Consider the following 27,063-nt stretch of genomic DNA (forward strand, 5'->3'; position numbering starts at 1 on the left):
GTTTCCCTGTTCAGTATAGATGGATGGAGTATGGATATAGTATAGATCATGCAACAAGAACTTGTGAGACAAAAATGACACAATATTGTGCACACCTGAAAAAATGATCTAGTGAGATTTTATTCCATGTATTTACATTTGAATTGGACAAAAAAGGGCAGTGGCATACATTTCTCAAGAATCTGTCACACACAAAAAAAGTGAACTAAACATGTGTAATGCATTTATTATAAGAGCCCTCAAGTGGAAGTGCATCTTCTGGTGGCCAGACACACACATTACAGTAAAGGGTATTGCACCATTTTAACACAAAGCGAAATGTTGACATGTTTGTCGTTTACATGGCTGAATTTATCTCTGCTCATTCAACAGCAGTGAACCTATCCAGTGTTACTGATTATTATTATTTTATTATTATTAAACAGAGCTGGATTATTGTCCAGAGCGCAGAGTGATGGAGGATCCAGGAGACATGCGCCAGAAGCGATACCCAGCGAAGAGTGGCTCAGTGAAGGCATCAGAGAGACTGTGCAGGAGAAGCAGTCGGTCTGAGAGCACCAAGTAAAACAACAGGACCCCATAGTCTGAGTCCACATACACCCCCAGGGCTCCAGGGTCCTGGTCCAGATCTGGGACCTGGGACCTCACCAGCTGCCGATTGTCATGCCACACAGAATAGTACTTGTTGGAGTAATACAGGGCCCAAGAAAAACGATTTCCCCCAAATTTACTCTCATGTGTTTTTCCTTTTCTCTGGATGTCTCTGTACGACACTGCAACCGTAACCAGCCCCTGGCACTCCTGCTCCAAAAAACATCGACCAATTAGGGGCTCCGAAAACAGCACCTGTGGAAAGCATCGACCAGTCAGATGCTCTAAAACCAGCAGCGACAGGACACAAAGCTAAACATGAATCAGTTATGTTGAGTTCAGAAGGACACCTCAGCATTTTGATAAGTCCTCGCCACCCAGCCAGGAGGTTGCAGGATGAAACCTCACAGAGTGCACACACTGACATGTCAGTCTAAAGATATATTTATGCCTGGACGGTCCTGTGTGACAGATGAGTACCTGAGGTATCTCCTCGAAGCGGTCCTGATGCTGACGATACGGATGCTCATGCTTCTCACACTTCACTGTCCTGCCGTCAGCCGACACACTCAGGTTTGGGTGGATAGAGTTCAGGTCGGGGCTCGGCACAAACAAATCTAGAAACATTAACACCAAGGTTTCGACCCGGTATCGACCTGGTTTCGAACCAGTATCGACCCGGTGTTGACTCTTACACTTGTAATGCGCTTTACAGGCTTGTCAAAGCCTCTCAAAGCGCTACACTATAGTCATTATTCATTCATTTCCACACTTGGTGATGGTAAAGCTACTATTGTAGCCACAGCTGCCCTGGGGCAGACTGACAGAAGCGAGGCTGCCAATCTGCGCCATCGGCCCCTCCGACCACCACCTATCATTCACGCACACACCACTTTCATACTACGCAATGTGGGTGAAGTGTCTTGCCTCTGACCTTCGGGTTGGGGGACCAACACTCTAATGACTGAGCTACTGTCGCCCCAAGAGACAGTACAGACATTCAGCAGACGGTCACCAGTGTGCACAACACTTACACTTCCTCAAACCAGGTGTAAGTCGCTGCGGTCCACTCTGGTCAGTCCTGAAAATAAATAGAGAAAGGTACTGACCTGATATTGACCACAATAACACATGGAGATGTGCCCTATATTATATAGTCAGGATAACCACTCTGCCACAATGACACAGGGAGAACAAGCACACTCCACTCACAGAGATCAAGACTCTAACCAGGGCTGAAGCTCTCAGTTTGGTCTAAGGGGGGGACAATAAATAGATAGGTATCGTTATAGGATACTTCTAATTTCTAACCATAAATTCAATAACTGTTATTATAATGAGGCTATTATTAACCTACTAGTGAATATTTGCCATTTGAACAATGAAAAGGTATTCAGTAAACAGTTTAATTTATGTGTGCAATTGTACAAAATACTGTTGAACAATGTGAAAATATGGAAACAAATTAAACACTTAATTGTTCTGACAACTTCAGGTAAGACTATAAGAAGAATAAAAAAAATGTAAAAAAAATAAATAAAAAATAAATCAAATATCAAAGTGGTAGATGTTTTAAACACATCTTCCATTAATACTGTAGAGAAGATTTTGGAGGGCCCCCATAATCAAGATTTCTCCCCCACAGTTATTAGTCTAAAAACAAGCTGAACAATAGATGCTTGTTTAACATTCATAACACATGATAACGTATAAAAGTAACTACTAATAAAAAGAACCATTTAAAGATTAAGTAGAAGCACTACATCTCATTTTCACTCCAACAATTTTTTGATGTGTAAATTAGTAAGCAATTATGAAATAAAAATATGATTTAGGCTTTTTCTCACATTATGACTATAATTCCTTTATTGAAAATATGTAACTATCTGATATCTGTTTAGTTTTTACTCAAAACTAAACTAAATGAACGAGAGCGCGCACAGCTGAAGCTCACGTGGACACGCTTAAGATTCACTTTGGTTTTCTTCTTATGGCAATAACAAAGGCAAGGCTGGGGGTTTCCTGCTTCAATGTTCCCTTGTTTTCAGCCAAAACCCAGTAACATATGCTACTCCAAGATAGTGTGTGGAATTGCAAAAGGGGAGAATTGGGCAGTAGCCATGTGGCAAAATATTCCACTAATTTGCGATGGGCTGACACCTTTGTGGAAGAACTCAAGGAAGTATTTGATCACCCAATCCAGGCAAAGGAAGCTTCTAAAAGATTACTCTCCACTCATTAGAGGACATGTAGTGTGGCAGAGTACTCAGTAGAATTTAGAACACTAGCTGAAGAGCTACATGATCCCACTCTGCCTCAGCAAAATGTTTTTGTGAATGGACCGTCTGAACAGTTAAAGGATGAGCCAGCACTTAAAGATGATTTGAATAATCTTGACTCCTTAATTTCCATCGCCATAAAACTCCATAATTGGCTGCATGAGTGGCGCCATGAATGGTCCACTCAACAATCGTCCTTGTCACCACTTCATCTGAATACTCCAGCTCGTGCTCCTGCTGCATTTCCAATGTCTATACCAGGGATCGGCAACCTTTAACAAGCAAAGAGCCATTTGGACCCAGTTTCCACGGAAAATAAAACACTGCGAGCCACAAATACTTTTTTACATCTAAAATGAAGATAACATTGTATATAATTATAATAATAATGTAACGGAATAATGTAGGTTTTATTTTCACGGACAAGCCTTTTAAACGTGGCAGATAAATATGGCAAAAATAAGATAAGTGCATAAAAAGTACAACTCACCATACCGCCGCATCAGAGGGAGCCCTGCACTTGTTTCTTTGCGATGAGGTGGTCCCATCGAGGAGTGATGAGAGACAATGACACCTGCAGTGTGATTATGTCTAGTCTGCTCCGCAGTTTCTTTAAAAAAACTCTAAAGGCTTATCTTTTAATCCCAGGTGCTTAGTCTCCATGTGCCAAAGTAGTTTTGAAGGTTTCATTACCTCATTTGCTTTTCCCACATATTACGCAGAGCGGACTTGGCGCGTGAGAGTCACCTGTAGCGACAAACCCATATTTAATTAGGACTCCTGGTGTTGTCTGTTAAATTTAACTTTTTTTCTTGGAGGTCGTAGGCTCCTCTTCTGGTTCCTCAGTTGGCCTTTCCTCCTTTGTTAAAAAGCTCCCCAAAGACTTTTGTTTTGGCTCATTTTCACTCGCTTGCGGCTCTACTTTTGAGTGACGTGTCTGATGTGTTACACGTGATACGTCATCACGGATGATGTGTTACACGTGATACGTCATCACGGAGACAAGAGCAGATCTATCACAGATATAGTATACTTGTCACTACATCAAATAGATTTGTGGCAATTTCCTCTCAGGATTTTCATTATACATCAAGCTTATTAGCGCGTCAGGAGGGACGGGCGACAGTTACATCGGAGAAGATCCTCTTGCTCCTGACCCCTGTGTGCAGTGTGTCTGAAAATCAGGGCTGTGAGCTATGTCTGTGTCTGTGAGGCGTGAACAGTGTTTGTTTTTAACATTGTTCCGTGAGTGTGACGCTTATTTTGATCAACAAAAAAAACAAGAAAATGAACAAAAAAATAAGAAAATATATTGTATTTTAATATTTCAAGATCACAATAATCTTCCAATTTAAACTACAATAAAAAAGAACTAACACAAATAAAATACACTTCAATTAAATACTTGAAATTTATTTTCCCAAGCCACGCAGAGCCACAGTATAAGGATGAAAGAGCCGCATGCGGCTCCGGAGCCACGGGTTGCCGACCCCTGGTCTATACACACACCTGCCTCAGTAACACCTGCCCAGCTGGTCAAGAAATGGAACCTATGCAACTGGGTTGGGCCAAATTGACACCCACTGAGTGCCTGCCAAGAATTAAAGCTGAGGAGTGCATTTATTGCAGTCAGGCTGGCCACTTCTTTGTCATATGGCCATCACAACCTAAAGAGAATTTTCTAGATCCACAACTAGCTTTTCAGGCTGGCTTCAAGAGCACACTCTTAGACACGCCATTAGTTGCTAATGCCTTAGACGGGGGAATAATTGCCAAGGTAACTCACCGGGCTGAACCTTTAAAACTGTTGATTTCTGAAAATCATCAGGAGCAGATATAATTTAATCTAATTTCAATTCCACACACCCCAGTAATACTTGGATATCCATGGTTAAAGGTTCACAATCCACACTTTGATTGGACTAACATAAAATGTTTAAGTTGGAGCATTTTTTTGCCATTCAACCTGTTTGAACCTGCTCTGCACTGAGCTGGAGCCTCCACCCCTGTGCCTCCTGACTTGTCTTCTGTGCCAGCAGACGGTCATAATCTGGGCACAGTTGCATCCCTATGCATACTTTCCTCAACACTTAACCCCTGCCGAGAGCAATTACACAACTGAAGATCATGAACTCCTTGCTATAAAATTGTCCCTTGAAGAATGAAGACACTATGTAGAGGGCTCAGAACACCCATTGGTAGTGTGGACAGAGCATAAAAACCTTTCATACATACAGTCAGCAAAATGGCTAAATTCTTGCCAGGCTCACTGTTATTTGGGCGCTTTAATTTTACCTTAACTTACAGACTAGGGTCAAGAAGTGTCAAACTAGATGTGCTCTCATCAGTTCTCCTCCATAGACTTGCCTGAACAAGTTGACATCATCCTACTTCCTGTGTGGTCACATCCATATCCTGAGAGGTCAACTCCAAGTTTAAAACAGCACAAGAAACTGAGCCAGATTCAGGTAACAGACCCCCTGACTGTATGTTCCTCAATCTGTGGCCCACTATGTAGAGGGATACCAGGGAGATTTGGACAAGCGGCCGTCAGGACTGCTACACCCCTTTCCTGTTCCCAGTCAACCATGGTCCCATATCGCCATTGATTTTGTCTGCCAGGGTAGCACTTTAAAAAACTCTTGATGATGGTTAAGATTACAATCAGTACATTTTGTGGTCCTAGCAAAGTTACCATCTACTCACGAGACAGCCGAATGTTTGGTCTAACATGTTTTCAGACTCCATGGCACCCCACTGGATATAATCTCTGATTGAGGGCCCCAATTTGTCTCACAAGTTTGGAGGAGCTTCTGTCGAGCCCTCGGAGCTAAGGTGAACCTCTCATCAGGTTTTCATCCACAGACCAATGGACAGTGGGAAACAGCCAACCAGCACTTGGAGGCATCTGGAAATGTGCCCCCTACTGTGTTTTGCTGAGCATAATCAGGAAATTGCTGACAGACATAGGGCTCCTTCACCTACATACCAAGCAGGTCAGAAGGTTTTCAACCAGGGACAATTGACAAGATTATTTAACCTGCAGCTGTAAGACTTAAGTTACCACCTTCTATGATAATACATCCAAGTTTCTATGTCTCTCAATTGAAACCTGTTCAACCCTCTGTGGGCTTTTTTTGACTGCCTTTCTGCGTTCTGCTTTTGGGTCCTGTGTCAAACCGTGACAATATTCGGCAAACCATGGAGCTTAGTAACTTTGCGTTTTGGTGCACAAAAATATGACCTAATATCCACTCTCCTTTTCGCCATGTTTGGATATTACTGTGAAAATGTGACACGTTTTACATAAAGTAACGGAACAGAATAAGAAACCTGAATTTCTAAATTATACAAATAGGCTTTATTGGCATTAGCTAAATAAAAGTTCAACACGTTTTCGCAGATTTTCTGTCTCTTTCATGCAAAACATGACAACAAATCTAGAGCAGTGACACCCGCGTTCATGTCACCAGAACAATGGACTAAACCAATGTGTAATGTGCATCGATAAGTCAAGCCCACAACCTCCTCATGGAGAGGAGACAGGAAAACCACACTTAAGTACCTGAGCGAGTGTAGCCTGCAGAGGGGCTCCCTGGTCAGAGCCTGTAGGAGCTGGGCCCCTGTGTCTCCTGGATGGTTGTAGCTCAGATCCAGTTCTCTCAGGTGGGAGGGGTTTGCATTTAGAGCCGAGGCCAAATGTGCACAGCCCTCCTCTGAGACCAGGCACCCGGACAGACTGGGGACACAGGAAGCCAGAGGAATAAGCTACGATGTGCCAAGAGACTCAAGAGGGAGGGGTTATTATCACCTGAGAGTCTCCAGTCTGCAGAGGGCACTCTTCAGTCCAAAACACAGCAGCTTCACTCCTGAGTCCTGGAGGTCATTGTTACTGAGATCCAGGTGTGTGAGACTGGAGGAGCTGAGGACTGAGGCCAGAGGACCACAGCTGTGAGGGGACAGGCCACAGAAGGACAGTCTGCATAGAAAAGACAGCTTATATTAACAAAAAGCACTCGTTCAGTCTCTTGCCATAAGCACACAGCAGCTTTAATGATATGCAAATCTCACGGCACAATATTGTCACAATACTCACTTCATGGTGCGATATTTATTGCAATATTGTGGATGTGCTAACAATCAAAGAAATGCTACTTCTTCCATTTAAAAAGCAGTGAAAACCTTTGGTGTTATATTACTGTTATATTCCAAAGAATTAAGGTAAAAAAAGTTCTTTATAACAATGTTCTGACCTAAGTTTGTCCAGAGCAGAGTGAGGCCTCTCCAGACCAGAGACTAGAACCTGTAGACCAGAGTCCTGGAGGTCATTGTGACTGAGATCCAAGTCCCTCACAAAGTCCAAAGCGAGGGTCGAACACAGAAGTCCACAGCTCCTCTGTGACATTCTACAGCCAGCGAATCTGAGGAAACAACGGGTTACAGTGGCAGAGTGGTTAACCCATCTCCCAGTCACCACGCTTACATGCACGACAGAAAAAACAAATAACAGGCCTACTCTGTTTTTCACACGATAAAATGCCTGTAAACTCTGTGTTTACAGGCATTTTATCGTGTGAAAAACTGGGTGGGTCAAATTCCTCAAATCACAATAACACAACTGGATATCACAGATAGTACTTGGAGCACTGTTGCATGTAGTCCAATCGCTCTGGGAGAGGTATTCAACTGCAAGGGGCAAGAAACACCCAGGTAAATATCAGAAATCGGTGTACTCCTGTTACACCAGTAGCGATCACACAAACTATAGTTCCACCATTGCTTCAGCCAAAATTACCTGAACTCTGGTGTATTCAGTTGCTGCGAAGAATAAATAACTTGTGAGAAAGGATTTTCCTAACAAAAAATGATTGTTTAAAATGAATGAATTGTCACTATTCTATTTCCAGCTTTATTAGGTCAACTGTGACGCTAAATTACCAGATGGCCTTGAATGTCTCCCGGTTGTTCTTTGACCTGCTGGAGAGTAGGTCTGAACAATTCTCTGGAAAAATGATACAAAAATGAAGGGTCCTTTGCCTGTCCAGACTTTGACAAAACTTTACAAAGGGGAGTCGATCTGTAGCCGTGTCCTGACTCCCTGATTAACCAATCAGAGAGATACATGCAATACTTGTACCAAAACAAACAAGGTGGTTTACGTAAAAAGGGGAAAAAATAACCCAGAGGACTGAGAAACAGCAGGTTTCTGCAGAATCAACAGAAACATCTCTTATTTATCTCAGGTAAAAGAAGTGATAGATTTTGTTAGTGTTACAAGAATTTTGGAGAGATGTTGTCAGCATTTGAGCAATACTTGATAGAAATTAGCGGCTGTGATAGGAGAGGTTTGTTTTTTATTTATTTAATTATCACAAGGACAGTGCATATTGACCAACAGTACTACTGAATAACATGCCAAAGATAGCCAAGATGCTAGTTTCCATCTGTAGGAATTTACCAGATGCACAGGAGGCCTCTGGAAAGAGGGATCACAGGAAAATAAACATTTCAAATTAAAATGTAGGTAAATTTGTGCAGCAGTAGCAAAGCAGGCAGTCCTAACTCCTAACCCTCCAGACAGAGAAACAAATGTTAAAAGTCCAGACAGAGCAGGACAGTGAAACACTGGCAGCAGCAGAAGCAGTTTCAGAGGCAGAGTGAACATAGCAGCAGTAAAAGAAGCAGAGACCCGCCTCGTGTTGGTGCTGATACTGAAGTCACTGAGAGGAGGAGGGGCCAGGCCATGTAACATTTTATAAATCAGGCAGACAGTATTTCATTGAATTTGGTTGTATTTTGATCAAGTAGTGATGAAAATAGTCTGTCACACTCTGTGGTGTAATTTCAGACACTTCTGGATTCAAACAGGACGTGGAAGGGACTGGCTGCTCTGGCAAGAGTGTCCTGTCCAGTGCAAGAAACATACTAGCAGTCTAAAGTTTGGACACATTTTTTCATCAGTTTTCTTTATTTTCATAATTATTAATGTTATAGATTCTAACTGAAAGCATCAAAACTATGAATGAATATATATATATATATATATATATATATATATATATATATATATATATATATATATATATATATATATATATATATATATATATAGTATAATGTGTGGAATGTGTAACTATGGGAAATGCGCAATGAGTGTACTGTGCAATTTTTAATTTGACCCTTTTGTGACCCCAGCCCTTGGGATAGTGGATGGAAATTAGCCATGATTCATGTTAAATCATGTCTGTTCAGTAACATGTATTGTCCCAATCAAATAAATAAATAAATAAATGAATAAATAAAATAACTCAAAACTTGTTTAAGATTTTTTTTTTTTAATAGCCTTCACCCTTTGCTTTGAACCCTTGTTTGCTCTCTTGGCATTTCTTGACCCTGACGTGGCACAGCTGTGAAGTGAAAGCCATTTTGAATTTAAAGTATTTTAAAAATATGTATTTGAGTTGTTAAATTTTTTTCTCCTTGCCACATAATTCCATCTCTCTTACTTCATATATTTGAGGTCTTCTGTATACAGTGGTCCCTCCTTATATCGCGGTTCACCTTTTGCAGTCTCGCTGTTTCGCGTATTTTTTGTGTGAAATGCATGCTTTTTTTTTTAACAGTGTATCAACTTGCATTGTGTTCCACTTCCTGATTGGCTAAGGGACTGTCCATCAGTCTCCTCTGTGCTGTGTCTCCTGTACAGTACAGAATGTGTTCAGACAAATTTACATAAATGTTTGATCGACACTACAGTGGAGCGGCGCCAGGACAGTCAGAGGAACTGTTGAGTCACTATTAATTAATTAAACGAGAGAAATGTAACAAAACGTTAATGCCTGTCTGAGAAAAGTGTATAAAATGTGTGGTGAGGGGATTTACAGCCTTAAAACATATACAATAATTGTAAAAAATAAACCTGACTACTTCGCCGATTTCACCCATTGCGGGTTATTTTTAGAACGTAACCCCTGCAATAAACCAGGGACCATTGTATTGATAAAATTTACAAAGTAATAAACATAAAACAACATTGAATGAGAGGCTGTGTCCAAACTTTTGGCTGGTGGTGAACATAAAAACAACACTGGCACTCAAAGGGATTATGTTCAGTCAGAGCCTTGTGCCAGTGACCAGTGGTTTTATGATAAAACATTTGTCTTTTGTTTTTCATTTTGAACTCCTAATTTAAATGTCCTGACCTGAGAGTCTCCAGTCTGCAGGGGGCGCTCTTCAGTCCCGCACACAGCAGCTCCACTCCTGAGTCCTGGAGGTCGTTGTGACTGAGATCTAGGTGTGTGAGACTGGAGGAGCTGAGGACTGAGGCCAGAGGACCACAGCTGTGAGGGGACAGGCCACAGCCAATCAGACTGAAAAAAACAATATATAAAACTTCAGAAAACTGTTGAAGCACTGGGAATCTCACTCACAACCTCCTCTTCACCTAAGAGTCTCCAGACCAGAGTCCAGACAAGAGTCCAGACAAGAGACCAAACCCAGACCAGCACAGATCCTCCTCAGGCCTTCGTCCTTCAGTCTGTTATTGCTCACATCCAGGACTTTAAGAACAACAGATCCAAGGGCAGAGGACAGCGCCCCCCAGCAGTCCCATGACAAACTACAGCTGCCCAGACTGAAAGAGACAAGAGACACTTCACCTGCAAGTGTGTGTGTGCGTGTGCGTGTGCGTGTGTGTGTGTGTGTGTGTAGAGACATTTCACCTGTACATGTATGTGTGGAGGAACAGAGAAGCTTCACCTGTACATGTGTGTGTGGACAGAGACACTTCACCTGTACATGTGTGTGTGTATGTGGACAGAGACACTTCACCTGCACATGTGTGTGTGTGTGGACATGTAGAGTTTACCTGAGTGTGTGCAGGCTGCAGTGGGGCAGACACTGGATCAGTGGTCTAGCACCTGTGTCTCTGAGGGGGTTGTGCTGGAGGTACAGTTCTTTTAGGCGGCTAGTCCCAGATCTGAGGACTCCACTCAGAAAGTGTCCCTGAGCCAGGCCACAGCATCTCAGCCTGAAGCACAGGTAAGAGAGAAGGGGGCGGAGTCAGCCCCCAACACATAGACCAGAGTTTATGTCTGCGTAATCCCTCAGTCATCCATGTCTGATCCATAGTAAAAGGCAAAAGTTAAATCTGTCAACTGGACAAAAACTTGTAGGAGTGAAGGCATTTGGCTGCTCATCCAAGCTGCTTCTTCAGTTCTGGTCAAATTGCTGGTAGAGGCTTTATATCAGTGTAAAGGGAGAAGCTAACTACACTGAAACTGGAAACAGCTGTTGTTTACAGTTTCTGTTTGTAGGTTAGGATATATTAGGATATTCATACAACTATTAATATGTGCTTACACACCAAGCACCCGTTAAGAGTTGTATGAATATGCTAATTATGATTCAGGCACAGTGCACACTTAGTGTAGCTCAATAGACCGACCACAAACAGAAACTGTAAATAAAAGGTGTTTCCAGTTTCAGTATAGCTAGCTCCTCCCTTCAGATACAATGGGTATGGAAAGTATTCAATTTTTCACTATTAGTTGGATTTTAGCAAATAGCTGCAATATAACAAAGCTGTGTGATTATACTGAATGGACTTATTATGAAGGCCACACACCTGTCTATATAAGACCTTACAGCTCACAGTGCAGGTCAGAGCAAATGAGAATCATGAGTTCAAAGGAACTACCTGAAGAGCTCAGACAGAATAGTGGCAAGGCACAGCTCTGGCCAATTTAACAAAAAAAAAAAAACAAAAAAAATCTGCTGCACTTAAGGTTCCTAAAATCACAGTGGCCTCCGTAATCCTTAAATGGAAGACGATTGAGACGACCAGAACCCTTCCTAGAGCTGGTCGTCCAGCCAAACTGAGCAACATCCTGACAATAGTGTTTTCTGTAGTCTCAAGTGCAAAGGCTGTGAGCGCTGGAGCAAGGGCGAAGCAGGGGGCAGGGCAAGAAGCAGGGGACGGGGCAGAGAAACTCAGGGGCTGTGGGGGGCTCTCGCAGTAAAATGAACTGCTAATAATAGATCTAAAATGCACCAGAATACTGACTCTCATGTACGATGGAGTATAAGGGTCACTTAAATGCGGGCGCTACGAGAAAAAAAATCGTAGTATTATGAGAAAAAAAAGTTGTAATATTACAAAAATAAAGTCGTAATATTATGAGAATAAAGTCATAATATTACGAGAAAAAAAAGTTGTATTTTTATGAGAATAAAGTCGCATTTTTATGAGAATAAAGTCGTATTTCTATGAGAATAAAGTCGTATTTTTATGAGAATATAGGCTGCTGTGCGTGAATGAGTGACCAGTGCATTATGAAGAATTTCAAAATGCACTGCAATGCATTTTGTTCAGATATAGCAATTTCTTCCAAATCTGTCTGGTTCCTCCGACTAAACAAACTCAAATGCTGGCATTGTCCCTTCAAAGTACTTATACTGATGATAGTGTGGTTACTGAACAAAATGCTCCAAATTCTCCATAACACACAACACGCTGGTCACTCATTCACACACAGCAGCCTATACTCTCATAAAAATACGACTTTATTCTCGAAATATTACGACTTTTTTTCTCGTAATATTATAACTTTTTTTCCTCGTAGCACCCGCATAATTTTTTTTAATTTAAGTGACCATTATACTCTGTCGTACTCATGTAATTTATGTTGGTATGATTTATGTTTTATGTGATTTCAAAAAAGGACTTAAGAAATCATCACTGCAGGTTGTATTACAGCCTTCACCTGACTCATACAGTGGCTGGCAAAGTATTCAGACCCCAGGAACTTTTTCGCCCCTCCCCGAACTGCCACCTTAATATGGTGGAGGGCTTTGAGCACCCGAATGATCCTGGGAGCTATGTTGTCGGGGGCTTCATGCCCCTGGTAGGGTCACCCATGGCAAACAGGTCCTGGGAGATGGGTCTGACTAAGAGCGGTTCAGAAGCCCTACATGAGGAGAGAGACAGCAAGGCCAGTTACGTCGCCCGGACTGGCGTTACTGGGGCCCCACCCTGGAGCCAGGCCTGGGGTGGGTGCTCGGCAGCGAGCGCCTGGTGGCTGGGCCTTTCCCCACGTGGACCCACCACCTGTGGGAGGAGCCATGAGGGGCGGGTGCAGAGAGATCTGGGCGGCAGTCGAAGGCGGGGACCTCGACGACCGGATCTCCAGACATGGAGACTAGCTCTGGGGACATGGAATGTCACCTCGCTGGGGGGGAAGGAGCCTGAGCTTGTGCGGGAGGTTGAGCGTTACCGGCTAGATATAGTCGGCCTCACCTCCACGCACAGCTTGGGCTCTGGAACCCAACTCCTTGAGAGGGGTTGGACTCTCCATTTCTCTGGCATTGCCCGCGGGGAGCGGCAGCGAGCTGGTGTGGGCTTATAGCCCCACAGCTCAGCCGCCACGTGTTGGAGTTCACCCCGGTGAAAGAGAGGGTCGCGTTCCTGCGCCTTCGGGTCGGGGACAGGTCTCGCACTGTTGTGTCGGCCTATGGGCCAAACAGCAGTGCGGAGTACCCGGCCTTCTTGGAGTCCCTGGGAGGGGTACTAGACAGTGCACCAACCGGGGACTCCGTTGTTCTCCTGGGGGACTTCAATGCCCATGTGGGTAAGGACAGTGACACTTGGAGGGGAGTGATTGGGAGGAATGGCCTCCCCGATCTGAACCCGAGTGGTGTTTTGTTATTGGACTTCTGTGCTAGTCACAGTTTGTCCATAACAAACACCATGTTCGAGCACAAGGGTGTCCATCGGTGCACGTGGTACCAAGACACTCTAGGTAAGACGTCAATGATCGACTTTGTTGTCGTGTCATCTGATCTCCGGCTGCGTGTCTTGGACATTCAGGTGAAGAGAGGGGCTGAGCTGTCAACTGATCACCACCTGGTGGATCCACTGGCGGAGGAGGAAGCCGGAAGAACCTGGCAAGCCCAAGCGCATCGTGAGGGTCTGCTGGGAACGGCTTGTGGAGACTTCTGTCAGAAGGGTCTTCAACTCACACCTCTGGGAGAGCTTCTCCCTGATCCCGGGGGAGGCTGGGGACATGGAGTCTGAGTGGGCCATGGTCTCCACCTCTATTGTCGATGCGGCTGCTCGTAGTTGTGGTCGTAACGTCTGCGGTGCTTGTCGCGGCGGAAATCCATAATAATATTAATTATTTAATGTTTGCAAATGTCAATTGTAATGTCTTTTTATATGCTTATAAAAACATTATAAATCAGAAAAGGTAATATGTTTCTTCTGTCTGTAGCACTCTGAGATTTCTTTGAAATGTAAAGTGCAATACAAATAAAATGTATTATTATTAATCCCCGAACCCGGTGGTGGACACCGGAAGTAAGGGATGCCGTCAGGCTGAAGAAGGAGTCCTATCGAGCCTTGTTCGCTCGTGGGACTCCTGAGGCAGCTGATGAGTATCGGCGGGCCAAGCTTGGGCAGTCACAGAGGCAAAAACTCGGGGTTGGGAGGAGTTCGGGGAGGCCATGGAGGAGGACTATTGGACGGCCTCAAAGAGATTCTGGCAAAATCCGACGCGTCCGACGCCTCAGGAGGGAGAAGCAGTGCTTCACCAACACTGTTTACAGTGCGGGTGGAGAGCTGCTGACCTCGACTGGGGATGTTGTCGGGCAGTGGAAGGAATACTTTGAGGATCTCCTCAATCCCACTGTCACGTCTTCCGAGGAGGAAGCAGAAACTAGGGACACGGAGGCGGACTCGTCCATCACCCTGGCTGAAGTCACTGAGGTGGTTGGCAAGCTCCTCGGTGGCAAGGCTCCGGGGGTGGACGAGATCCGTCCTGAGTACCTCAAGTCTCTGGATGTTGTTGGGCTGTCTTGGCTGACGGTGTGTTCCAATTACAGGGGAATCACACTCCTCAGCCTTCCCGGTAAGGTCTATTCCAGGGTACTGGAGAGGAGAATCCGACCGATAATCGAACCTCGGATTCCGGAGGAGCAGTGTGGATTTCGTCCTGGTCGCGGAACACTGGACCAGCTCTATACTCTCCATCGGGTCCTCGAGGGTTCATGGGAGTTTGCCCAACCAATCCACATGTGTTTTGTGGATCTGGAGAAGGCATTCGACCGTGTCCCTCGTGGTGTCCTTTGGGGGGTGCTCTGGGAGTATGGGGTCCGGGGCTCTTTGCTAAGGGCTGTCCGGTCCCTGTATGACCAGAGCAGGAGCTGTGTTTGCATTGCTGGCAGTAAGTCAGACCTGTTCCCGGTGCATGTTGGACTTCGCCAGGGCTGCCCTTTGTCACTGGTTCTGTTCATTATATTTATGGACAGAATTTCTAGGCGCAGCCAGGAGCCGGAGGGGGTCTGGTTTGGGAACCACAGGATTTCATCTCTGCTGTTTGCAGATGATGTTGTCCTGATGGCTTCTTCGAGCCAGGACCTGCAGCAGGCACTGGGGCGGTTTGCAGCCGAGTGTGAGGTGGCTGGGATGAGAATCAGCTCCTCCAAATCCGAGGCCATGGTTCTTGACCGGAAAAAGGTGGTTTGCCCTCTCCGGGTGGGTGGTGAGTCTCTGCCTCAAGTGGAGGAGTTCAAGTATCTCGTGGTCTTGTTCACGAGTGAGGGAAGAATGGAGCGTGAGATTGACAGGCGGATCGGTGCAGGGTCTGCAGTGATGCGGTCCCTGTATCGGTCCGTTGTGGTAAAGAAGGAGCTGAGTCCAAAGGCAAAGCTCTCGATTTACTGGGCAATCTACGTTCCTACCCTCACCTATGGTCATGAGCTTTGGGTAATGACTGAAAGGACAAGGTCGCGGATACAAGTGGCTGAAATGGGCTTCCTCTGTAGGGTGGCCGGGCGCACCCTTAGGGATAGGGTGAGGAGCTCGGTCACACGGGAGGAGCTCGGAGTAGAGCCACTGCTCCTACACGTTGAGAGGAACCAGTTGAGGTGGCTCGGGCATCTGCTCAGGATGCCTCCTGGACGCCTCCCTAGGGAGGTGTTCTGGGCATGTCCCACCGGGAGGAGGCCCCGGGGAAGACCCAGGACACGCTGGAGGGACTATGTCTCTCGGCTGGCCTGGGAACGCCTTGGGCTTCCACTGGATGAGCTGGAGGATGTGTCCGGGGTGAGGGAAGTCTGGGAGTCCCTGCTTAGACTGCTGCCCCTGTGACCCGGCCCCGGATAAGCGGAAGAAAATGGATGGATGGAACTTTTTCAAATTTTGTGAAGTCACAACCAAATTTAAATATTTTTTAAATTTGCATTTTATGTGAATAAGTAACACAAAAATGGTACATAAGTGTGAAGTAGAAAGAAAATTATATATCATTTACAGATTAAAAAAACAAACAAAACAAAGCTGTAAAGTGCAGCGTGCAAAAGTATTCAGCCTAAGTCAAGACTTTCTGTTACCGCCTTTTGCTGCAATTACAGCTGCAAGTTTTTCAGGTTATGTCTCTACCAGCTTTACACACCTACAGACTGAAATTTTTGCCCATTCTTCCTGGCAAAACAGTTCAAGCTCTGTCAGATTTGATGGAGACCGTTTGTGAACTGCATTTTTCATATGTTTTGCTTTAAACCGTTCCAGTGTCACTTTGGCTTTATGTTTAGGATCATTGTCCTGCGGGAAGGTGAACCTCCGCCCAGTCTCAAGTCTTTTGCAGACTCCAACAGGTTTTCTTCCAAGATTACCCTGTATTTAGCTCCATCCATCTTCCCATCAACTCTGACCAGCTTCCTTGTTCCAGCTGAAGAAAAGCCCCCACAGCATGATGCTGCCACCACCGTGTGGGGGACTGTGGGGATGGTGTGTTCAGAGTGATGTGCAGTGTTAGCAAAACGCTACGTGTGGAGGAAAACTTTTAGTCCAAAAAGTTAGATTTTGGTCTCATCAGAGCAAAATCAAACCAGCCTCGTGGCTGCACCTCTGATGAGTATCTTCTTGTTCGTTTTGTAAGTTTTGGTGGACGGCCATGTCTGGGTAGGTTTGCAGTTGTGTCATACTCTTTCCATTTCTGGATGATGGATTGAACAGTGCTCCTTGAGATGTTCAACACTTGGGAAACAAACTTCTGTGGCCTTCACAGCACAGCTGCATTTATACTGAGACAAGATGACACACAGTTGGACTCTCTTTAGTCTTTGGGTCAACATTCAATCTTTCCAAAATCATCAGGCAACCTCTAAAAGCAACTGGTTGCATTCAAGAAAAAGGGGGCTGAATACTTTTGTACGCTGGACTTTTACAAGATTTCCAAATTCTTTAAAAATAAAAAACTTAAAATATTTCCTTCCACTTCACACTTGAGCGCAATTTTGTCTTACTCATTCACTTAAAATGCTAAGAAAATGTATGTATGTAATGTAAATTTTTGGTTGTAATGTGACAATACCTTAAAAAGTTCCAGGGGTATGAATACTTTTGCAAGAAACTGTACTTATTATGAAAAGTATGACTCAGGTGACAGTTAATACTAAAAAGTTTGTCAAATTTAAGACAGAATGGACAAAAATGAAAAGAGATTGACCTGAGTGTCAGCAGGGGGCAGTGTGGCGCCCTGAGTCCCTGACAGAGCAGCTGCAGCCCTGGGTCCTGAAGAAGGTTCCTGCTTAGGTCCAACTCCTTCAGAGATGAATTCGAAGAGACAACAGAAGACAGACACTCACAGCTGCGCACTGACAGTCCACAGCCACACAGCCTGAAAAGAGACGCACGAGCAAGGGAGGATATCATTCACAAACAAGTCCTATATCTCAAACTGACCTGAGAGTCTCCAGTCTGCAGGGGACGCTCTTTAGCCCAGAACACAGCAGCTCCACTCCTGAGTTCTGGAGGTCATTGTTACTGAGATCCAAGTGTGTGAGACTGGAGGAACTGAGGGCTGAGGCCAGAGGACCGCAGCTGTGAGGGGACAGGCCACAGCCAATCAGACTGAGGAGAGAGAGGGACATTAGAGACTAGAACCACCACACAAGAGTTTAAATACAGTGTAGACTCACAGGACTTTGGTGGAGGCTCTGACCACCGGCAGCAGACCCAGGAGCGCTCTCTCTGAGGCACAGTATTTCCTCAGGTCAAACTCCTCTAGATCTGAGTCTGAGGACAGTAAGAGGAAGGACAGGGCCGACCAATCAGCAGCAGACATGATTCTATCACAGATATGTCCTCTTCTCATGACCTCCTGTATCTGCTGCACAAGACTGTTGTCTTTCAGCTCATTCAGACAGTGAAGCAGGTTCAGGCTCCTGTCTGCAGATCCACACCTCTTGATCCTCCTCCTTAAGAGCTCCACTGTGTCCTCATGACTTTCAGCTCGTCTCAGCCCTTTGGACCCAAACCCCCCCAGCAGCCCCTGGTTCTCCTCCAGAGACAGCCCCAGGAGGAAGCGCAGGAACAAGTCCAGGTGTCCGGTTGGACTCTGTAAGGCCAGATCCACAGCAGAGCGGTACAGGCCTGAGGGTTTGAACATGGCACTGAACCCACGAGGCTGTTTATCATGCAGCAGATTCTTCCCAAAACTGAAGAAGGTGTGATGAACATGAAGAGCAGCAAGAAACTCCTGCACACTCAGATGGATGAAGCAGTAGACCTGGTCTTCATAGAGGCCACTTTCATCTCTGAAGAGGTCTGTCACCACTCCAGAGTACACTGAGGCCTCTGCAGCATCCAGTCCACATTCACTCAGGTCACTCTCATAGAAGATCAGGTTTCCTTTCTGCAGTTGCTCAAATGCCAATTTTCCCAGAGACTGCACCATCTCACAGTTTTCAGGAGACCAGGCAGAAGCTGTCACCAGTTTGCCATCATATTTGATATTCTTTTGTTTAAGCTGCACCACCAAGAAGTGGATGTAGAGGTTTGTGAGAGTCTGGGGCAGCTCTGGTTCTTCTCTTTGGTCCAGAAGCTTCTGTAAAACTGTGGAGAGGATCCAGCAGAAGATCGGGATGTGGCACATGATGTAGAGGCTGCGGATGCTCTTGATGTGGGAGATGATAGCTGTAGCCTGGTCTTTGAACCTCTTCCTGAAGTACTGCTCCTTCTGCAGGTCAGTGAACCCTCGCACCTCTGTCACCATGGAGACGCACTCAGCAGGGATCTGACTGGCCGTGGCGGGGCGTGTGGTTATCCACAGGTGAGCCGAGGGAAGCAGGGTCCCTCTGATGAGGTTTATCAACAACACGTGCAGTGAGGTGGACTCTGTGGGGTCAGTCAGAACCCGGGTTTGACTGAAGTTCAGAGGAAGTCTGCACTCGTCCAGACCATCAAATATGAAGAGCACCTGGAGTTGTTGGAAGCTGCAGAGACCTTTGGATGGACTGAAGAAGTGGTGCAGCAGTCCCACCAGGCTGAACTGTGTGTCTCTGAGCACATTGAGCTCTCTGAAAGTGAATGGGAACAGCAGCTGGAGGTCCTGGTTGGCCCTGCCTTCAGCCCAGTCCAGAGTGAACTTCTGAGTCAGCACTGTTTTCCCCACACCAGCCACGCCTTTTGTCAGCACCGTCCTGATGGTGCTCCCCGCTGGACTCTGGCCTCTAAACAGGTCTGTGCAGAGGAGGTTGTGCTCAGGCTTAGACTGGGTCTGGATCTGCTGAAACTCATGTTGAATCTCAGGCTCCGCTGGGCTGAGGTAGAGCTCTGTGTACACCTCGGACAACAGTTTGGCGCTTCCAGTTGAGGAGAATTTTTCAGAGATTTTTTCAAACTTCTCCCGGAGTTTGGCCTGACATCTGCTCTGGTACTGGGCTGCGATTTCTGCAAACAAAATGCTGAGTCTAAAGCAGAACTGAATGAGGACTAAATAAGGACTAAAACAGGCCTAAACCAAAACTAACCTTCAGGACAGTAGGAGAACTGTGACAGCTCCAGTGCCAGTTGGTTTTTGTTCATTTTGGTGAGGATTTTATTGGTGACCTCGATGCACAAGACTCCATAGACTTTCATGATTTGTTCCACAGTCTGAAGTCGGTCTGCGGTCTCCAGGCGGCTCACTGGGACCCAGGGCAGGCCTTCCAGGACCCCTCTCTGCTCCAAAAGCCACTTAAAGACCTGGAAATCTTGAGACCCCAGGTCCTCAAGGATCTGAAGCAGGACTTCATTTGGAGTCGACATCTGGACAAAGGTTATGTGGTGGTATTGTCATGGAAATATCTAAAAGGAAATTACTAGGACTCATTTAAAGGTATAGTGTGAACATTTTTGGTGGAGGTTCTGCATAGAGGCAATTTTAAAGGCCTTGTTTTTGTTATATTTATTAATTTTATTTACCTTTATTTATACAGGGAGAGTCCAATGAACCCGTCTAATGTAATCTATCAGATATATGCTGACAATGCTGTACTGTATGTTCACTGTAAAAACAAACAGCAAGCTGCACAGGACCTGTCAGTTGCCATGTCAAAGGCAGCAAATGTCTCAATGTCTCTCAGTTAGTATGTTTGGTTTGTTTTTTTCAAAAAAGCCTGGCATGGATACAGACCCAAATGTATTCATGCTTGAAAGTAGTCCAAGAATTCAAGTATCTGGGAGTTGCATTGAACCCACAGCTGTTTAAACAACACAAAAAACAGTGAATAAAATCAAATATAATTAATCAAATTTTCATCATATAAGAAATAATCTAACAACAAACTCTGCAATCTATGTGTTTAAATTCAATGATTTTACTTCATCTAAATGACTGCATTACAAGTTCGACTTTGACAAGCAAAATTCCTCTTAAACAAGCTGAAACTATTTATATAGAAGCATCCAACGTTTGTGAAAAGAAATTCAAACCGGACAAGAGAAGGTTCGAGAGCAGGCCGCTCTGTACCGTTTAGAGCAGGTTCAAGAGGTTCTTATGTAAAAGCAAAATGTGCCGTTTTCCAAAATTCTGGTATAAATGCCATTTGAATTGATAAATTAAAAATATGTTATAAAGGTTGTACTAAATATGGTTGTTATCTGCCCGAGGTTCAGATTCAACCACACTCTATAACGAAGTGGACTAAGTGAGTGTGACGTCACCCACAGGGTTCAGCTTCAGTCAAATGAAGCTCATCGAGGCTAGCAGCTATAGCGGTGGATCTGGAGTAGAGTTCCATATTTGCAATTTTGACTGCGAATATCATAGCAACCAAAGACCAATCCAGAGCAAGGCTGTTCAAGGTAACGTCCCTTCCCGGCTGCACTGCTGTTTTAGCAGGGGCAGATGCTTAGCAACGCTGTCAATCTTAAGACCAAAATGACAAGTCTGCAGCTGTTACAGAGAGAGGCACGCAGGTTTACAATAGAAAGTGAATTGGAGCTGATGGAGCCAGAAGTGCGTCCATGAGCATTTCCTATTTGGAAAATTTATCTATACAGTTATGGATTCAACAATCAAGATCAGAAGGTTCACCATTATTATCCAAAACATCACATGCAGAGGTAAAACGCCTATTAAAAGAATCACATATTTCATCTTCAGAATTTACAACAGCTGAATCCTGAAGCTGAAAATATCAGTTTGTAATGTCTGAATACTAGGTTCTGAGAGGGATCTAACTGTCTTCCAGGACTTGGCCGGATTTCTGTGACCAGACATGAAGAGGTTTTTGCCTTTCTCACTGCTGATAAACATTTATTTCTTTTTTCAGAAAAAAAAGACCCAATCCAAATCTGACCTAGTTGTGTGTGCAGTTTTCCAGGCAACATTTCTTACAAATTTCTTAATTAATCTTACAATTCATGTGTTGAGCCAAGGAGTGTTAGTTTTTCATCTGAATTTTTCTTTTAGGTGCATGTCTGTCAGCAATTTCATTAAATGTATTAATAAAAAGGTTACAGGGCTGTATCAGGGTTAGTGAATGCTGATGTTTGCCTGCCTCCCCCCTCCTGGACCCTCTGCAGTTTGCCTACAGAGCCAATCGGTCTGTGGACGACGCCATTAACCTGGCCCTTCACTTCATCCTCCAGCATCTGGACTCCCCGGGAACCTACGCCAGGATCCTGTTTGTGGACTTCAGCTCTGCATTCAACACCATCCTCCCTGCTCTGCTCCAGGACAAGCTCGCTCAGCTCAACGTGCATGACTCCACCTGCAGGTGGATCACTGACTTCCTGACAGACAGGAGACAGCGCGTGCGGCTGGGGAAGAATGTCTCGGACACTCGGACTATCAGCACAGGATCTCCACAGGGCTGTGTACTTTCTCCCCTGCTCTTCTCCCTGTACACCAACTGCTGCACCTCCAGCCACGACTCCGTCAAACTGGTTAAGTTTGCGGATGACACCACCCTCATCGGACTCATCTCGGACAGCGATGAGTCTGCCTACAGGAGGGAGGTGGACCGGCTGGTGTCCTGGTGCAGCAGCAACAACCTGGAGCTCAACGCCCAGAAGACAGTGGAGATGATCGTGGACTTCAGGAAAGTCACAGCCCCCCTGCCTCCCCTCACCCTGACGGACTCCCCCATCACCACTGTGGACTCTTTCCGCTTCCTGGGCACCTGCATCACCCAGGATCTCAAGTGGGAGCCGACCATCAGCTCCCTCATCAAGAAAGCCCAGCAGAGGATGTTCCACCTGCGGCAGCTGAGGAAACGCAAGCTGCCAGTCCAGATGATGGTGCAGTTTTACACTTCCATCATTGAGTCCATCCTCACCTCCTCCATCACTGTGTGGTTTGCTGGGGCCACTGCCAGGGACAGACAGAGACTGCAGCGCATTGTGCGCTCTGCTGAGAAGGTGATTGGCTGCAGCCTTCCATCTATACAGGACCTGTACGTCTCCAGGACTCGGGGGCGAGCAGGCCGTATAGCAGCTGACACCTCTCACCCTGGACATGGACTATTTGAGCCACTTCCCTCTGGCAGGAGGCTACGGTCCATTGGGACCAGAACCTCTCGCCATAAGAACAGTTTCTTCTCCTCTGCTGTTTGTCTCATGAACACTTTATAATATCTGCACTATACTGGACACTTTATAACACCGGTCACTTTAATAAGCCATTTTGCACTGTTGTTCTGATGCTGCTATTGTACATATTTTCTCCCTTTAAGTATTTCATTTGATTTTTTTAAGCATATCTTTTTAACTTTGTGCATGCCCTTATTTGTATTTGTATTTGTATTTATTCAGTGTGTTTATGTTGCACTTTTTCACCGTATCAAGTTCCTAGTTTGTGAACTGTGTTCACAGACTATGGCAATAAAAGTCTTCTGATTCTGATTCTGATTCTGATATCACTGCAACACAGGTCAGAGATGAAGCTGAAATGTTTATATGATCTTCTCACCTTTACAAATGGATGTGTTTTTTTTAACTTTTGTATTGAATACATCAACTTGGACAATGGTCACTAAAATCAACTAGAAAAAAACACCATGCTTCTCATAATTATGGGGTTTGTTTGTTAAGTTTGTCAGTGAGAGTGCCTTTATTTACATTTCTAGGGTCAGGTGTAGACAGAATAGAAATTGAATAAGAAATTGAATAGAAACAAAACATTTATGCTTTGAGCAGGAGAACAGTAGGTCCACAGACAGGTGATCTTTGACATAAATTTAAACACCACCTCATTTAGACCTGCTTGTCACGAAAAAATGTAATTTTCAAAATTGATTTCCTTATCACTTATTTTATTTGAGACCCAGGTTTCAGAAAATATAACTATATCTGTGTCCGTTTGACCCAGACTTTAATGTAGTCTCATTTAGATGTGACACTATGTACATTCCCAGTCCCTTTCTTGTCTTGAAGTTTTGCATCAGATCGCCCTGGCTCTTTAGGGATAATAGTCTTATTAGAGTTTGACTGGGATCGATTTAATGCCTGGGGATTTGGTTTGTTAGTAATATTGACGTCAAGTTAGATGACCTCCGATTATTTCTTGTCCATGAGATATTCTACGTGAAATACGAGAACATTCAGGTTTTTAAAAGCAGGCTCAAGACCCATCTTTTTAGCATAGCTTTTGATTAGTATTTATCATTTTAGTTTACTTCTCTATTTATTTAGTCTTATTTAGGCTGGCTAGTGTGTTTATGTTTTACTTATGTTTTATTTACTTGTTTAGTTTTGACTTATTTTATTATTTATTGATTATTTTATTCTTTATTTATTTTATTATTTATTGACTTATTTATTAGTTTTGACTTATTTTATTATTTTTAATAATTTTAGATTTGCCAGTGTTTCCTCTGAGGTGCCCTCTGCACAGGGAGCTGTGGTTGGCTGTGGCTGCTGGGCCCTGGAGGTTTGGTCTTGACCTCATCTCTTCTCTGGGCCCTGGGCTGGTGTCCTGTGGCTGTGGGTGACCCTGCTCCTGGTGCAGATGGTTCCTCTGGTGGCGCTCTCTCTCTTCTGGTTCATCTTTATCCAGCCTATTGCATTAAACATATTTTAAATGAAACCAAGGTATTTTAACATGTGTTGGGGTGGGGGGTGGGAGTGTGCGTTGGGGTGGGAGTGTGCGTTGGGGTGGGGGGGTGGGAGTGTGTGTTGGGGTGGGGGGTTGTTTGGTTATGTTTATTGATTTGTTGGGGTTGGGTTGCTTGGCTGTCGGGTGGTTGGGTGGGTTTGGTGGGTGGGACTGATTTTAATGCTTTGTAAAGCACTTTGTGTTACTTTTTTTGTATGAAAAGTGCTCTATAAATAAAGTTTGATTTGATTTGATTTTGAAATGTGCACATTACTTTTTACTGCAGAATCTAACCTGGTGGGCACTGGTTTTGTCAAAAGGTCATGTGACACTGGTTGTTCCATGTGTAAGGAGTCATTCAGTGGGCTTGCTCTCTATTTGGGTGTGTTGGGTGGAGTAAGGGCAGTGGCAGGTCTGAGGCACCTGTAAAGAGGTGTGGAGGCTAACCTGGGTTTAAGGCATGGACTGCAACCTGCTAGCTGCCGCGTTCCAAACAGGAAGTGATCATGGTCGCGCTTCCTTTCTTTTTTTTTTCTTTCTTCTTTGTTTGTCAGAAACCATATACAAATTCATCAATCTTACAAAAGAGGATTTCTACTAGATTCCAGCTCCATTGACCGTGGCTCTAATTCACTTTACATTGAAAAACTGTGGCCCCTCTCCCTGTAACTGCTGCTACTGTCAGACAGAATAATTTGGTCTTAAAATGTTCACATTAACCCTCTCTACATGATCTTGTTTTTTATTTCACTATTGTGTCTGTAAATCAGATAGAAAGATATGCAAAAATTAACATATCAGGTGCCTTCTTTCCCCAAGGTTGCTCCCGCTAGCATTAGCAACAGGGTTGATTGACAACATTGCTAAGTGTGACACACAGTAATGTGTTCACATTATGTTTTAGTTTTTTATATAATGGAAAAGTTTCATTTGGGAAATAATGTTTTGAGTAATTACACCCTCACGCCAGTAGGTGGTGCTTCATTTTGGGAGACGGTTTTGTGGGGTCAGAGGTCCTCATTCTCCAATATGGCAGAAGCATGGCAAAGAACAACCTTCACTGTAGCCTCTCATCATTTCCCTGTGTTTCACAGGTATATTTAATCTGCTCAACAGGCCCAGAACCTGGGTCTGTTACATAAGGGAAGGGGCGTTACCTTCAACAACCTTGCTCCAGATTGGCTCTTTGGCTACTATGATACTCGTGGTTGGAATTCCATAATAATAATACTGCTGGCCTCACTGAGCTTCATCTGCTGTGGGTGACGTCACTCACTCAGTCCACTTCAGACTGATTGACAATGGTCTACGCTCTCTTAGCCAATCTCCTCCATACAGTGTCTCCTGTACAGTACAGAATGGGTTCAGACAAATTTACATAAATGTTGGATCGATACTACAGCAGAGCAACACCAGGATGAAAAGGCACAGTCAGAGGAACTGTGAAATACACACGAGTCACTATTAATTAATTAAAAATAAACTCAAAATAACTTGTTTTTGTCTTTTTTAATTAAATCCTTTAATCTTTGCTTTGAACCTTGGTTTGCACTTCTCTTGCATTTCTCAACCCTGAGGCTCAGCTGTGAAGTGAAAACCATCACATGTGAGTTCATCACAATGAGAAAAAGACAAGGGTTTGCAGTACCGTCGACAATGAAACAGTTGATATAAAGTACACTTGTCCCTGGTTTATTGCGGGGGTCACGTTCTAAAAATAACCCACTTATTAAGCATCAGCTTTATTTTTTACAATTATTGTATATGATTTGCAGCTGTAAAACCCCTCACACACTTTATACACTTTTCTCAGACAGGCATTAACATTTTCTCACATTTCTCTCTTGTTTAATTAATAGTGACTCATGTGTATTTCACAGTTCCTCTGCTGTAGTGTTAATCAAACATTCTGTGCTGTACAGGAGACACAGCACGGAGGAGACTGATGGACAATGGTCTACAGTCGCAGGACGCAGAACACAATGCACGTTCATACAGTAAAAAAAAGCATGTGAAATTGCACAAAAAATAAAAAAATAAAAAAATCTGTAAAACAGCGAGACCGCAAAAGGTGAACCACGATATAGTGAGGGACCATTGGATTCAAAATATTTAGTTGAGTTAACCTATTAACCTTTTTTCTTTTCTGTATAATTCCTTGTGTATCTTCTGTGTGTATATAAAATGTATAAAGTAGGTGGTGGCAATGGCGAGTCAACAAGTCAGTTCGATCTCGCCCCAACAGTCTGAAGATAAGATGTGCCTTAATAGTCCCACAGTGGGGAGATTCCAGGAGGTGGAGAGGTTATTGCTTTTGCTTTGCTCTCAAATTCCACTGAACCATTGATCTCCATGGAGACGAGCAGGTGATGTCAAGTTACAGGTCAGGTCTGTGGAGGTCCATTATCCCACTTCATAGATTTTCTAGTTTGGTTAAAGTAAAGGAGGTCAGGCCCTCTCGATCAGGACGCATGCGCAGTAGACTGTAGCCAGGTACAAGCGTGCTGCCGTATTTCCTTCAAGTTTAAAGTCGTAGAAAACTAATATTAATAATAATACAACTTGATTATTATTCTATTCATATTTTACACATTTCACAAGTCATGCTGCTCATGACAAGCGGCTTTGAAAATCCTTCCGTTTTTTCCCTTCACTTCTGCTTATATCGCAGCTTGCGTCATTATTTTAAATATAAGTGAATTTATTTTCCCAAAAATTGTAAACACTTAAACCTGACCTTGTTGGAGGCGTGATGCACTTGCAGCGGGTCTTGGTGCTCCTCTGGACGCGCAGGGCTCTTCCTCGCGCGCAGGGCTCAGTGTGCCCGTGTC

At 44.3% G+C, this 27,063-nt stretch overlaps 1 protein-coding gene across 1 annotated transcript; it reads right to left on the minus strand.

The window, feature by feature from the left end:
- Positions 1 to 103: 103 nt before the first annotated feature.
- LOC117393179 (NACHT, LRR and PYD domains-containing protein 3-like) lies at positions 104 to 27,063 on the minus strand. The gene is made up of 14 exons (XM_055232176.1): positions 26,970 to 27,063; positions 19,683 to 19,959; positions 17,850 to 19,602; positions 17,614 to 17,781; positions 17,378 to 17,548; positions 10,738 to 10,899; positions 10,315 to 10,503; positions 10,073 to 10,240; positions 7,124 to 7,291; positions 6,682 to 6,849; positions 6,436 to 6,609; positions 1,626 to 1,672; positions 1,072 to 1,208; positions 104 to 846 (listed from the first exon to the last, which is right to left on the minus strand). The coding sequence occupies exons 2-14, from the start codon at positions 19,957 to 19,959 to the stop codon at positions 433 to 435; spliced, it is 3,996 nt and encodes a 1,331-aa protein (XP_055088151.1). The 5' UTR covers positions 26,970 to 27,063; the 3' UTR covers positions 104 to 432.

The sequence above is a fragment of the Periophthalmus magnuspinnatus genome, chromosome 24 (assembly GCF_009829125.3).
Source record: "Periophthalmus magnuspinnatus isolate fPerMag1 chromosome 24, fPerMag1.2.pri, whole genome shotgun sequence".
Lineage (NCBI taxonomy): Eukaryota > Metazoa > Chordata > Actinopteri > Gobiiformes > Gobiidae > Periophthalmus > Periophthalmus magnuspinnatus.

Bases quoted from the DNA above. Each gene is read 5' to 3' on its own strand.
- LOC117393179 (XM_055232176.1), bottom strand. From the start codon at position 19,959: ATGTCGACTCCAAATGAAGTCCTGCTTCAGATCCTTGAGGACCTGGGG. The intron at 17,549-17,613 runs GTCAGTTTGAGA...GTCTCTTTTCAG, and splicing joins TGCAGACTGGAGACTCTCAG to GCTGTGTGGCTGTGGACTGT. The intron at 10,241-10,314 runs GTGAAGAGGAGG...TGTTTTTTTCAG, and splicing joins TCTGGTCTGGAGACTCTTAG to TCTGATTGGCTGTGGCCTGT.